Source organism: Phyllobates terribilis, unplaced genomic scaffold (genome assembly GCF_046119375.1).
Source record: "Phyllobates terribilis strain yellow unplaced genomic scaffold, ASM4611937v1 Scaffold_12__6_contigs__length_324123572, whole genome shotgun sequence".
NCBI classification, from domain to species: domain Eukaryota; kingdom Metazoa; phylum Chordata; class Amphibia; order Anura; family Dendrobatidae; genus Phyllobates; species Phyllobates terribilis.
In genome coordinates, this window is record NW_027362772.1 from 304,585,236 (window position 1) to 304,600,363 (window position 15,128).

Consider the following 15,128-nt stretch of genomic DNA (forward strand, 5'->3'; position numbering starts at 1 on the left):
TATATGATCTATATTGTGTATGTATATATATATATATATATATATATATATATATATATATATATATATATATACATATAATAGTCTCCCTGAGATGGGACCAGACACTGAGGTATCTTTTGGCATAGTTATTTTCCACCTGGCCAGGTGAGGATTTGGGGCAGGGTTACAGGAGATCTCTATCTCTAGGGAGGAGTCAGAGCGGCAGCTCAGAGCTACAAATAGGACCAGCCGCTGGATGCTCGGGTACAGGGCTCTGGAAGGTTTTCCTGTCCTTCCTCAAGATGTCGAGGTGCGGAGAAGATTGCAGCTAACATTGGCTCCTTGTTGGGACAGCCACAACCTCTAAAGCTCTTGCATTTTAACTACCTAGTGGGCGCCCCCTTCTCTGACCTGATATTACCACCTGTCTTGGTGTCTTTGTGACTTTTTATTCCAGAAGTGAGCAGCAGGTTTCTGCAACTAAAGTCAAATAAAATAAGAAACAATGGGAACCGAGGTAAGTCACCTTCACCTGGAAAAGTAGAACTAGAGAAAAGAGTCACGTAAGGAGCTGAGAAAACACTAATGATGAGGCGAAGACGCACTTATTATTCTGATAGGTGTCATTCCCTTATCTCCCGACACACATTCATATCATCGTAAGGCTCTGATACTATGTATCTGACAAGGATACAGTGTAATGATGAAAACAGGGAGGCTTCAGCGGTGGATGCCTATTATAGCTAATGTGTACAAGTAGAAATGTTTCATTCCTTGGTACATTGTATGAGAGTCTGAGTGACCTCCACATTATGGTCACTGGGGTTTGATGTCTGAAGATTTGTTTTATTTCACTGATGATTTGATGATTTTTCCATGTAATAATACCCAATGCTGCAAATACTCCGACAGTTTATGAGCCGTAAATTTCTGACCAGCTTATGTGATTAACAGTGATTTTAGATATCATAGAAGATCTCATTGTGACTGTTCCTTTACTAATCTTCCGTCACTTTTTGTGTCATTTCCTAAGCATCACTAATGAAGTTTGGATTTTTGCTGTTATTACAGGTGAAGTCTGATGATTACACTGTGGAGATTGAGGGAACAAAGGACATGGAAAATCCAGATAAGAGAAAGGATCAAGATCTCGGTCAGGACAAGAAGAAGAATAAGAAACAAAAGAAGAAAGACAAGAAGGTTAATGAACTGAAGCAAGAGCTTGAGCTGGTGAGAAAGACACTACTACTCCCAACATCTTCATGTTGTAATACACAGAATACTCTTTATGCTGTCTGCAATATATATATATATATATATATATATATGTATATACACGTGTATACATACACACACACACTGATAACTATGAGATGAGAGGGACGAGCAGTTTCCATTCTATACGTTGTGTATAATGAGATATCAGCAGCCTTTTTATATAGATGTGTATTTGATGTGGTCTTGGTGATTACTGCCCGGGACAAGGCTCCTTGGCTCTATATGCGAGTTATGACTGAGCTGCTCTTTTACATCCTCCTGTAGTGTAGTATTTGCCTTGGTCTCCTCCGCAGCATACCTAGACATATATCAGCCAGGCGTGTGCTCGCTGAGTGGTTTGGTTATGTACATTGTGGGGTGTTTCCTAATTAAGTATTTCACGACAGTACAATGTTTCCATTGTATTAAATGTAGGTTTATGTTGTGGCATCACAACCAGACAGTAAACGGTTAATTTGTATCCATCCAAAGTATGGTCACCTATAGTAAAGCACATACATTGGAGACGTATAGATACAGTACGTGATCGTTGCTACTTTGCTCATGACTTGTTTTGTTTTGTAACGTTTAGGAAGACCATAAACTCAGCATTGAAGAACTGGAGTCTAAATATGAAACAAATCTTCTTAAAGTAAGTAATGAAGGACGCCAGTGCAATTATGGGCTGTCACCCATTTCACGAGCTTGGCAGAGAGTATAGGCATCTGCCTGCCACAGGCGGCTTCATCCAGCCTGTGCCCGGCTGGAGACACATGCCAGTTACGGGGCGACGGCCAGCTGCAATAAATGCCGCTGTTAAGATACTATCGATGTAATCCCCATGACCTGCATGATTTTGCACTGGTTAATCAGTACTCAGAATTACACTGGGAATTCTTTATTTTGAACACTAGTTTCTAGTCAATGGAAACCAAGCACAAAGTTTCCAGAGATGTTATCGGTCACCTCCGGGGGGTGATCTCTTTGATCGGGATTGGCCAAATAAGTCGTAAAAGAACCTTATGTTATATGAACACAGCTGGCGCAATCTCCCCTTTTGGGTGATGAGTTTACTTGCTCTTTGGTCTCAGCTTTCCAATACTTTTTCTGCCAGGTAGATATACAACATTGTACCGAGTCTCCTGCTGTACGTAGTAATTAGCAGTTTATTTTTCCTTCCTGACAGGGTCTCACCAGTGCAAGAGCTGCAGAGATTCTGGCTCGTGATGGTCCCAACGCACTTACACCCCCTAAAGGCACTCCGGAAATCGTTAAGTTCATGAAGCAGATGATCGGTGGCTTCTCCCTCCTGCTGTGGGCCGGAGGGATTCTCTGCTGGATCGCCTATGGAATTCAGTACTCCCAGGACAACACTACGCCCCGGGACAACGTAAGCATCTGCACGAGTCTCAGCGTCGCCGCTGACCTCAGATATTTCTGTGTATGTTATTAAAGGCTTTCGAGACTACTCAGGTCTCTTCATCAGGCACACTATGCCTGATGAAGAGACCTGAGTAGTCTCGAAAGCTTGCAATTTGTTACCATCTTTTCAGTTAGCCATTAAAAGGTATCAACCACTGAGGACTCTCAAATCTAAATATTTTTCTATCTACTGGCTAACACGGTACAAGAATATATATTTTCCCTATGTTATTAAAGGAGGAGACAATTATACTCCATGATCAGAAGATCCATTAGCCTTGCCCATATCTACTTATATATGTTTACATGTATAATTCCCTGAAAACGAGCTCTTAAAGCAATAAAACGATACAACAACTTCAGCAAATTGGGAAAGTGCAAGGAACGAAAACGCAAATCATATTACAAAGTTGCTCATTATATGGTGAAGGGTTTCTTGTATTATTTTGTCCTATAACTTGCACATAATAAATAAGAGGGGGAGGCAACACGATCAGCTCTGATCACTTCTTTTAAAGAAATGCAATGATATAATCTGGGCAGATACATCAGGAGTAACCTAGACCCCTCTTCTATATATGTCTCTTGTTCACACTTTCCATCTTTGCTTTTTTTTCCTCAGTTGTACCTGGGTATTGTCCTGGCCGTGGTTGTCATTCTCACTGGATGTTTTGCATATTTCCAAGAAGCCAAAAGCACTAACATCATGGCAAGTTTCAATCGGATGATCCCACAGGTGAGTGCACATTTATCATCAGTAAAAAAAAAAAAATATATTAATATACAGCTGCTTTAAAAGAGTTGTATGGGATTATAAAATAACATCTGCTTTCATCTGAAAATAGTGCCCAACCTGTCTACAGGTTGTGGGTGGTACTGCATCTCAGCCTCATATAGTTTAGTGGAGGTGAAGTGCACAAACCATAATGAAGGAATGAGCAAGTTACGCTCAGTTACTTTCCAATAAAATCCCAAAATCGTGTATCCCCACCCGCTGATACCTTCTCCATGTGATTCCATATTCATGAGCAATAGACAGTGAGGTCACTCGTATATCGCATCTCGGCTAAAGGACATAAAGAAGTGGCTGTAATGCTATTAGGGTTCGCTCAGGATGTCGTCATGCTTTTATTATGTCAGTAGATTTACAATATAGCTTACAGGGATGAATGACTCGTATTTATGTGTCTCCAGCAAGCGCTCGTCACCCGGGGTGGAGAGAAGTTGGAAGTCCCGGCCACCGAACTTGTAGTAGGAGATCTGGTGGATGTTAAAGGTGGAGATCGAATCCCAGCAGATCTCAGGCTCATCTTTGCCCAAGGCTGCAAGGTAAATAATCATTTCAAGCCCGCTATTATGGGAAACCTATGTAATGTTTACAGCAGGACGCTTCAGTCCTGTTTGATGCCTGAGAATAAAGTAACATGGGTTAATACTGAGAGTGCTCGGCATAGCGGAGCTGCCCGGACTAATGTTATACAGGACTGAACAGTTTTTGCTGTCTGGTTTGCATGTTGCAGGTTAATCACAGGGGACATGTTACCGATTTTCCCTTATGTTTTTCATTGCTCCACTGTCCAATTCATATAGTTTATTTTACAGCTCCCCAGAATACCTGTTCAGGGGTCCATTGGTATAAGTAGCAGGCATAGAAGCTAACAGATGTAGCTGTCATATATGTGGCTGTAAGCTGCACCTGCAATGTGACAAGCACGAGTGATTGTTTAGGACTGATTAGTATGTACATATTTATTTATTTTACTCACTTTTATAGCACAATTAATTCTACTGCACATTATAGACATCATCACTGTCCCCATTGGGGCTCACAGTCTAAATTCCCTATCAGTCTTTGGAGTGTAGGAAGAAACCAGAGAACCCGGAGGAAACCCACGCAAACACGGGGAGAACATACAAAGTCCTTATCATCAGAGTTTCACCTTTGGTTCCATTTCAGGTGGACAACTCATCTCTAACTGGGGAGTCAGAGGCTCAATCTCGATCCTGTGAATTTACACACGAAAATCCTCTTGAGACTAAAAACATCGCCTTTTACTCTACAACCTGCCTGGAAGGTAAGGAAGCGACTGCAGCTTCTTCTGATGTGTGAAGGTGATGGCTGAGGACCTGTCGGAATGAGAATGGTGGAAGTCATGTAGCTCCATCATGGACATTCCTGATATTCTGCCCTCGTATTGTGGACACTTCTATGGCCCCATACATGTTCTCTTCTCTTCTATAGGTACAGCAAAAGGATTTGTGATCAATACTGGTGACAGGACGATCATTGGTCGGATTGCTTCACTGGCATCAGGAGTTGGAAATGAAAAGACCCCTATCGCTGTTGAGATTGAGCACTTTGTGCACATTGTGGCCGGGGTGGCTGTGTCAGTCGGAGTTCTGTTCTTCATCATTGCAATGTGTATGGGGTACTCTGCTCTCAACTCCATCATCTTCCTCATTGGCATCATTGTGGCCAATGTGCCCGAGGGTCTCCTCGCTACTGTGACAGTGAGTACTTCTTGCTTGGACATAAAACTTCTTGCCTAAGGACAGGTTATTAGGTTATACTAGGGGATGTAGTAAATAAACGCGGCTGCTTTCTTGCAGAGCCAGCATTAATAGAGAAGGTGGTAGGACAATATTACAGTCCAGTCACATTCACTTAAACCATAGAAGGGCTGATAAAGTATGCCGCCATGTTTTCTAACCTCCATATAATCTCTTTATAACAACACATAAAACCTATCCCCAGGCCTGATGATAAATGTATGTTCTCAATGGGGACTTTGGGATCGGTGGGGGGAACTAGTGTTCAGATCCCCAGAAATTATACCTTTATCACCTTTCCTGTGGAAAGTGATCTGATCACTAGAGGTAGTCGGGACAAATACTGAACCTCTGCAATCTTGTGTCTTTTAGGTAACACTTTCTCTAACTGCAAAGCGTATGGCAAAGAAGAATTGTCTTGTGAAGAACTTGGAGGCCGTAGAGACCCTCGGTTCAACTTCCATTATCTGCTCTGACAAAACAGGAACCCTGACACAAAACAGGATGACTGTGGCCCATCTCTGGTTTGATGATCATATCCACTCAGCCGACACGAGTGAAGAGCAATCACGTACGTGTGTAAATAGTTGAAGAGCGGCTCTAGACCTTTCTCCTGCAGGTGCTCTCTGTAGATTGTTATGGAGTCATACCACTTGCTCTTTAGCGTTCTGCATGTCAGATGAAATCTTATGTCTGGGTCTTTATGGGTGTGGGATCACTGTCTCTTCACCCGAGGTGATGGTATAGCCTTTACATAGGATGTTTGTCTCTCCAGATCACTCGTTTGAACAGACATCAGACACATGGAATTCCTTATGCAAGATTGTGTCCCTGTGTAACCGCGCCGAGTTCAGGGCTGGACAGGAAGACGTGCCAATCATGAAGGTACGTTCACTCTGCCAGTGTATCAATACATGTGTCCTTGTCCTATCAGATAGGTCGCTAATACTCTTCTCTGTATCTCTCCAGAAAGTTGTAGTTGGCGATGCTTCTGAGACAGCCCTGTTAAAGTTCTCAGAGGTGCTCACCAAGAACGTGATGAATATCCGGAGTCAGAACCGTAAAGTCTGCGAAATTCCTTTCAATTCCACCAACAAGTTCCAGGTATGAGATATCCAACTGTTCTGAGTCATATACAGATGTGCACGGGTCTTGTACGCTAACGGGAGTATGCTTGTATGTACAGCTATCCATACACGAGACCGATGATCCTCATGACCAGAGACTCCTGCTAGTCATGAAGGGTGCTCCGGAGAGAATCCTAGACAGATGCTCCACCATTATGATTGGAGGCAAGGAGCTGCCGCTGGATGAGTCTATGAAGGATGCCTTCCAGACGGCGTACATGGAGCTTGGAGGACTCGGGGAGAGAGTGTTAGGTAAAGGACTACAGACAGTTATATGTAGGATGGGACGTGCATGTTCTGTGTCTGTGGTACATAATCACTCGCCTCACTGCTTCTGTCTTGTTTTAGGATTCTGCCATTTCTATCTCCCTGTCCATGAATATCCCTCATCCTATGGATTTGACTCAGAATCCATGAATTTTCCAACGTCAGACCTTTGCTTTGTTGGGCTGCTGTCTTTGATTGATCCTCCTCGATCAACTGTGCCGGATGCTGTTGGCAAATGCCGGTCTGCAGGAATTAAGGTAGGATTCATCATGGATATTTTGTATAGTGAAACTGTTGTAAAACTACAACTCTCAGCATTCCCTGAGAGCCAGAGGCCGGTGGTAATTTTAGCATTGTTGGGGATGAATAACTCATTGCTGTATATATAAGTTGCGGACAGTCTGCATAGCTGTGTATGCCGCCACTGTCTTTGTGACTAAATGCACCTTGTTTTATTTCCCACAGGTTATAATGGTAACTGGAGACCACCCGATAACAGCAAAAGCAATAGCAAAAAGTGTCGGTATCATTTCAGCTGGGAATGAAACAGTGGAGGATATTGCCAAACGCCTTAATATTCCTGTGGAGCGGGTTAATAAGCGGTAAGATCTATATAGATGGGGGTCTCCTGGGATGGTTAGACCACCAGGCTGACCCTAGCTAGATTCTTGACCAGTTAATTTTATTTCTGGTACAGAGAGGCAAAGGCGGCCGTGGTTAATGGTGCAGAACTGAAGGACATGTCGTCTGAGGAGCTGGATGACATTCTGGCCAATCATTCAGAGATTGTATTCGCCCGGACCTCCCCTCAACAGAAGCTGATCATAGTGGAAGGCTGTCAGAGACAGGTGAGAGGGAGGTCTCCTCACCACCTGGAGGTCTCCTCACCACCTGGGGGATCTCCTCACCACCTGGGGCAACCACCTGGGGGATCTCCTCACCGCCCAGAGGTCTCCTCACCACCCAGAGGTCTACTCACCATGTCTGTGATTCACTAATGTTGCATTCTCTGTTCTAGAACTTTGTGGTTGCTGTGACTGGTGACGGTGTTAATGACTCTCCGGCTCTGAAGAAAGCAGATATTGGAATTGCCATGGGTATTGCTGGTTCAGATGCTGCCAAAAACGCTGCAGATATGATTTTACTGGATGATAACTTTGCTTCCATTGTCACTGGAGTAGAAGAAGGTGAGGAATATGTATAGTAATGGACTGGAGAAAGGGATACATACAGGGCAGTTATTGAGGATGCTAGGATGGGATGAGATGAGATATTTCCATGTTCTCACCGCAGGTTTCTTTCACAGGTCGTTTAATCTTTGACAATATTAAAAAGTCCATTGGCTACACCCTGACCAAGAACATTGCAGAGCTTTGCCCGTTCCTGATATATATCATTGCCAGCGTCCCACTGCCTATTGGTACCATCACCATTTTGTTCATTGACCTGGGCACAGACATTGTGAGTACAAGTGTGGCTGTAATTATTGAGAGGAAAGGGTAGAGATAACAGTACATTGTAGTCACAGTACATATAGATCTGCTTCATCTAGCCCCCCCAGAATCCAGCTTCTAAGTACAACTGCTCTTCCCACAGATCCCATCTGTGTCATTTGCCTACGAGAAGGCAGAGAGAGACATTATGAACAGGAATCCTCGCAGGAAGAACATAGACAGACTGGTGAACCAGCAGCTGGCGCTCTATGCCTATCTGCAGATCGGTGAGTTTACAAGGCGGCATCAGGATGTATAATGTAGGTCCGAAATGAGACATCTTATCCTGAACCTGCTCTCTACACAGGCATCATTCAGTCTGTTGGAGCTTTTCTTACTTACTTCACGGTTATGGCTGAACAAGGCTTTCTGCCTTACACCATCCTGGGCATTCGTGTTTCCTGGGAAAAAATTGATAATCAAGATTTGGTGGACAGTTATGGGCAAGAATGGGTAAGTGCTTACAATTAATCATCTCAAGGAGGTGAAAGGGTTGTAATGTAAAGTAAAGAAGAACCAGGTGATGCCACCATCGCTCAGAAATAGCAATCTTTTATTATCTTGCCCAGCACCTTTATGTTGATGCTGCCAGGTCTTGTTGAGGGCAGGAAGACCATGTAAAGGATTACAGTGGTAACGTACTACAAGTTGTACCCACTTAGAGAGGCATCTCCGCTACAGCCATTACGTTAGTGACAGATCTTGCTGCGTTGTGGTAATGTGCACACAACCTGGAAGGAAAGTTCCTGATATTTGTTGTTTTTTTGCCATGCAGTAAATGTATAATGATGCTATAGCATGGCAGCCCCAGAGGCACTAAGTCATCCGAGCACTGATGTCTTGTGACCTCTACATACAAGAAGAGATAAGATCACATGACAACCTCAGACCGGGGACAATATTTATAATTTATAGAAAGAAAGTGGAAATAAAGGCAAACATCAGAAAGTGTCATTATATTCCCTATTGTCGAACACTTCTGTACCCGCCTACCGCTGATTATGCGTTTCCTGTCTTATTGCAGACGTTTGGTCAGAGGCAGTTCCTGGAGTGGACGGGGTACACGGCTTTCTTCACCAGTATCGTCGTGGAACAGATAGCGGATCTCATCATCCGGAAAACCAGGAGAAACTCACTTTTTCAACAAGGTGTTTTTAAGTAAGTGGTTTATTTGGGATAAGGAGGGTGTGTGGTGTTCTGCGCACCGCTGTGCACACATACCTGGAATTCTACCCACATTCCCACAGCAACGACATCTATTGCACCAAGCGGTGGAATGTACCGAGCGCCTTAAGTACCATACTGAATAATGACGTGTTCAGATCTCTCCACATTATCTGATCTGCAGACTATTGCTCCGCTCACTCACTGCCCTGTTTTTTTTTTTTTTTTTTTTTAGAAATAAATTTCTCTTGATGGGTTTGGCATCACAAATCATCATTGCAGCCTTCCTGTCTTATTGCCCTGGTATGCCGGATGCCCTGAAGTTTACCCCATTAAGGTAAGTGTTATAAATGATGAGCACGGTCATGTTGTTCGATTTGGATTATGACATAGTGTGGAATTAAGGGGTTTTTCGAGGAATGTAGTAAAAAAAAAAATCACGTAGCTAAAACATCAGGTTGTCCTAGTCACGTGTCAGGACGGGCTGCAGTCTGAAGGAACGGCTCCTGCGACCTGTGTGTCAACTGCGAAGAAGAATTTGAATATTATTTTTTATTTCTATAGCACCAACATATTCCACAGCACTTTACAATTCAGAGGGGACGTGTTCAAACTATATAAGACATTGCAGAGTAACATTCATTGATCACATACCCATAGGAGTGAGGGCTCTGCTCACAAGAGCTTACAATCTATGAAGAAATAGGGGGGGGGTGGGATACAAAAGTGCTTGTAATGTATGGTCAAGCCATCAATATAATAAATTGAAACTGTTATTATTTGTCATCTGTGTTAGGGCAAAGTGCTGTTGAGTGCATGGAGGGTTTGGAAACAGATGAATGGAGGGACTAGATTGTGAGGAATACTTAAGGAGCACAGGGACTAGTTAGTTAGATTAGTGAGGTGAAGTGATAGGCCAGTCTGTAGAAATGTGGTTTTAGGACATAGCTAAAACTGTTGATCCTGGGAATTAACTGGATTATTTGGTGCAGTGGGTTCCATTAAACTGGTGCAGTGTGAGCTAAGTCCTGTAGATGGGAGTGAGATGTTTTGATTATTGAGGATGTTGGTGTTAGGTTAGTAGTGGGACAGAGATATGGGAGGAGATGTAGGGTTTTGCAGAAGTGTGCAGAGATTTGTGAGCGAGAGAGCAGTTTATATTGTACACTGTAGCAGATGGGCAACCTGTGCAATGACTGGCACAGGGTGGAGGCATCGGTGTAGTGCCTGGACAAAAGTATCATCCTGGCTGCTGTGGCGGGAGAAGACCAGGTCCAGTGTATCTCTATCTCCATGCATAGGAAAGACAGTAAGCAGTGAAAGGTTAAGAGAGGAGGTTATAGAAATAAGATGAGGTAGATGGGATGTTGGTGTCCCTCATAATGAGAGTGGGAATAATCCAGGGTATGAATTAAGGCAATTAGGTGGATTAACTGAATCAGGACCTGGTAAGATTGTTGTAGAGGCAGTGACATAACTTGTGTGAATAGTACCTCAATTACCTGTTTAACTGCCTTGCTCTTTGTTAAATGTGGCACTTCGCTCAAATCTGCACAAATGCCCCCTGCACGAATGCCTTCCTCATGGCTAGGTCTACATTTATCAGGAAGGCTGTGCTAACGCTTAGGTCTAATTTAACTTGTTATTCTATTAAGCAATTGCCTTAACACACAGGATGGGGCAATTACATGTAATAACAAATCAACCAGCTTACAAGTCAACATGCTCCAGAAAATCTGGCCAACACTCACACAAACATACACCTTTGGGGAAGAGACTCAGAAGAATGACCATTTACCATTAATTATACCTTACAATGATGGAAGTGAAGAGTCACTCTTTTAGGCCACGGCCCCACTATAAGTATTCAGTCAGTATTTTCTTCCAGGAGTGGGAGCCAAAACCAGGACTGGGTGATACATGCAAAATTGGTGACTTGTTTCTATTATACCTTTTCTCTGATTGTTCCTCACCTGGTTTTGGCTCCCAATCCTGAGAAAAAATACTGACCGAATACTGATAGTGGGGCCGTGGCTTAAGAAGGGTTCATGGAGCCAAAGAAATTAACAACTGACACAGGAGCCATATCATAACCACATATAGGACTTGATGGAGAATAGTCTAACAGGACAAGAAAAGAAAACTTTTCCTCCATGTACAGTCAGATGAGACTTATTTCTTCTCGTGTCACAGTCCTTCTCTGGCCACTCACCACAATGTGTGCTTACAATACTGCTCCTCTGACAGTTGAGACCTAGGTCTGTGTGTCCTCAGGATACAGCTCATACTGACATGTGACTAGAACACCTTCCCATTTCAATTACTTTAGGGAAATATTTTACCTGTATAAACTCAGATAATCAGTGTGTTTATAATGTCCTCTTCTTCTCTTTGCAGGGCTCAGTATTGGTTTGTGGCCGCTCCATATGCCATTCTGATCTTTGTATATGATGAAATCCGTAAGCTGTTCATAAGGCGCCATCCTGGCAGTAAGTATATGATATCATATGTTGTCGCAGCCTGTGGAGTGCTGTTTTCACTACTACAAACATGCTTGGAAATGTCTTAGTAACGTATGAACACTCTGCCTGGAGCAGACTGACTAAAGAGGGGAACCAGCTATACCTCACGAGTCACCTGAACGTCCCACAAAAAGTCATCAAGGTCATTTAGATTATAACTTATAGTGAGACCCAAGAGAAGGATATAGGTATCGATCACTTCTCGTGGATCCTGTAACAGTTGAGCAAATCCAGTGTAATTACCATGTATGCTGCAGCCTCGGATTGTGATCCGTCCACTTCATTAACCTGTCTTCCCTTGTTTCCAGGCTGGTGGGATACGAACATGTATTACTGAGGTGTCTGGACCATTTCGGACCATCCCTGGTGGTGTGGATTCCCTTCACTATTTTTCCTGTCCTGTTTGTTGAACAAATTAGGAAGATAATCTTATATATTGTAAATGTCATGTATAAAGTTATAAAACACTATTTTTTACAAAAAAAAAGTGTCATGTAAAAAGAAGAGCATAGCTCTGTTTCTGCCAGAGCACTGGACATTGTAGATTTTTTTGTATAGACCAAACGTATCAATAAAAATCTTTTTGCATAAAATGACTTTGTTTTTATTACATGAAAGACAAAATCAATCCCTATATGTCAAATACAAGAGGAAAGATACGCCTCTTGCCCAGAGCGATGGTCAGCAATTACTGTGATTTGTGCATAGCCCAAAAGCCGCAGACATTTATATCTGCAAGCTCCTTTCCAGCAGAGGAGATATCAGGGACCAGATGTTTGGTCTCAATGGGCTTCTAAAGGGGAGATGTATAATTCTGTGCAGTAATTGCAGCCTTTAAAGTTGATTTCTCATGAATAAATGTGCTGCTACATGTGCCCACAGGGCTTGGAAAAATTCACCAGGAGGAATAAAGGATCAGGTGTTGAAGATTAACATGCCTGACACTTTGCCATCTACCATGGGGTAATAGTCTGGTAGCCCCCCCCTTCCCATATACATTTGATAGATGTAAGAAGGGCTGGACTTGCCATGTGGCAAATGCCAGATGGGCCTGTTTGGCATTGGCCAGCCTGTCACACAACACTAAGGAGTATCTACGACCTGAGGATGTGGATACTATTGACAACTGTAGCGGAGCACAGAGCCATTGGCTCCCTTCACCACCACTCTTCCAGCCTGCTGGAGGCTGCTGTCATGCTGAGGACCTTTTGGAGAGCATTATAATAACAGAGTAATGTTAGAGGGCATAATTAGAGGCTCAGGGTCGGTATTGGTATAATAAAACAACACCATTACATATAACATATAGGCTTGGAGCTAATGTTGGCAAGTATTTTAATCAGTGTAGTTTCTCCCGCAGCAGTGTTTGATTTCACCACTTTGCATCGGGAACAGTTATTTTATCTTTAACTGGGTATCTTCGACCCTTAACTGTTTTAGACTGGAAATAATAGTTCCTTCCCTCCTAGTCCAACAGGATGCAATCAGATGGATACACGCTCGTCTCCAGTCCACTGCTACGGAGGATTCTTTGGAGAATGGCCACAGTAATGACAAATTCCCATAAGAAAGGAAAAAGTCTGCTATACAGTTATGGGGTATGCAGTGAGTCCAACGGCTGACCAATTTTAGGAAAAACCGCACTAAGAATTTAAAGACACATAGAGCATCATCGCAGCTGTGAGAATGGATCTCTTTGAACCAGAGCGTTGTTGCAGTTGTGGATTATAAGAAGCCCATACTGGGTATAAGGAAGACAGAAAAAAATATGCTACTTAGATCCTGATTAACACATACTTCGATATCCTGTAGGTATAACATTAAAGTGCAGGGAAGTACAGTTTAATCAGGATCAATGTAGTATATTTCTTTCTGTGTTCCCTATACCCTGTATGGTCGGTCTCCTTATAACCACAGCTATTCAAAAAAAGGCTGAAACAACGCTCTGGAGAAGGATCATTGGTAATATATGTCTTGCAGTAAATATCTACTTTGTCAACGTCAGGCAGGGTCATATTTGTAATAGACACCACCCACTTTGGGAAATGGGTGTGCGTGGGGGAGGCAGCATGTGCCTTTGTAATTTCAAGTGCCAGGGCTGATTTTCATTCCTAGTCTGGCCCTGGATGTGAGCCATGCAACCTGGCCAACTAATACGTGTAAGCGATTTCCAAGGAAAATCTTGAATGTAAATTAAAAAAAAAATAAAAGTTTTAAAAATAGAACAATGTGATCATGATGCCTAAAAAACAGTCCCATTAGGGGGGGGTCCTTATGAATTTGCAAATTAAATTCTGATGAGAAATTAAAGAAAAAAAGTTACATAGGACTATTCAGTGTTTTATCTATTAAGAATAAAAAATACCGACCTGCAACATGTATGATCCACAGGTAGAAACAAGGTCTTATCCAGACTAACAGTCATTACCATAACCTGAAAAATCAAGAAAGGTTCTGAGCGATCCTTCAATGAATTCATTGATAAATTGGATCAGTCGGGTCTCTATCTAGAGGCAGAATGGAGGGGTGAAGGTTGACCTCCGCAATATATAAACACAACAGGATAAGATGTTGATGACGGAGTGTGGATGGGGGAAGTGGGACTCCCAGGCCATCTCTAGAAGAGAGCAGAGGACGTGGGGCTCAAAGATCTTTATCGGTCTTGGCAAACAATTTTTACTTAAAAATTCAGAATAAAAACATAGAAAACTGTATATCCCACATTGTAGATTCAACACTGATCTCCCCTGATCCATTGGAGGTAGAATTATAGCACCATAAGCATCTTAAGATAAACCAGGGTAGATCTGTGCGTAGTTTCCGTAATATGGGCATAATGATGCCCGTTGTGCTTGATGTATAACATAATATGTAAGAAGAAAAGTGCCATGATGACTAATAAACTAATCAAAGGCTTCTGGGAATTATAGAAGTCAGTTGCAATCTGTCTCAGAGGAGTTCAATTTCCCTTGAAGTCGCGCACAAATTTTGCACCTTTTGGCAGTTTTATGCCGCTCCAGGCCGATTTGGGCAATGTGGGTGAAGCCCACTTGATAAATTCATCATAATTTACACCAGAAATGTTACTACAGTCTCTGGTGGTAGTGCTAAACAGTTGTAAGATGCCAAAATTCATGAAGAGGTGCCCGGCTTACTACAGCACTCCCTTCATTAAGGATGGTGTACAAAACACCACTCTTAATGAATCAGGGCCATTTCTGTACCTCTCTCCACTCTGGATACAATTCCATAATTATTTTAGCAGAAGCATATTACACACCCTGCTCGCCTCATTAATGTACAGTAGTGTTCAAAATAATAGCAGTGTGTTTAAAAACTTGAGT

General features: G+C 42.7%; 1 protein-coding gene across 1 annotated transcript; it reads left to right on the forward strand.

The window, feature by feature from the left end:
• Window positions 1-214: 214 nt before the first annotated feature.
• ATP12A (ATPase H+/K+ transporting non-gastric alpha2 subunit) lies at window positions 215-12,377 on the forward strand. The gene is made up of 23 exons (XM_073657313.1): window positions 215-499; window positions 1,054-1,212; window positions 1,832-1,891; window positions 2,426-2,629; window positions 3,284-3,397; window positions 3,856-3,990; window positions 4,619-4,736; window positions 4,904-5,172; window positions 5,584-5,782; window positions 5,987-6,096; window positions 6,181-6,315; window positions 6,398-6,590; window positions 6,687-6,862; window positions 7,071-7,207; window positions 7,303-7,453; window positions 7,624-7,792; window positions 7,912-8,066; window positions 8,202-8,325; window positions 8,406-8,551; window positions 9,123-9,256; window positions 9,498-9,599; window positions 11,660-11,751; window positions 12,093-12,377. Exons 1-23 carry the CDS (start codon window positions 488-490, stop codon window positions 12,119-12,121), a joined length of 3,123 nt encoding a protein of 1,040 aa, XP_073513414.1. The 5' UTR covers window positions 215-487; the 3' UTR covers window positions 12,122-12,377.
• Window positions 12,378-15,128: the final 2,751 nt, after the last annotated feature.

Coding starts and splice junctions, on each gene's coding strand:
- ATP12A (XM_073657313.1), top strand. Junction 7,454..7,623: donor TGGAAGGCTGTCAGAGACAG/GTGAGAGGGAGG, acceptor TCTCTGTTCTAG/AACTTTGTGGTTGCTGTGAC. Junction 8,552..9,122: donor ACAGTTATGGGCAAGAATGG/GTAAGTGCTTAC, acceptor GTCTTATTGCAG/ACGTTTGGTCAGAGGCAGTT.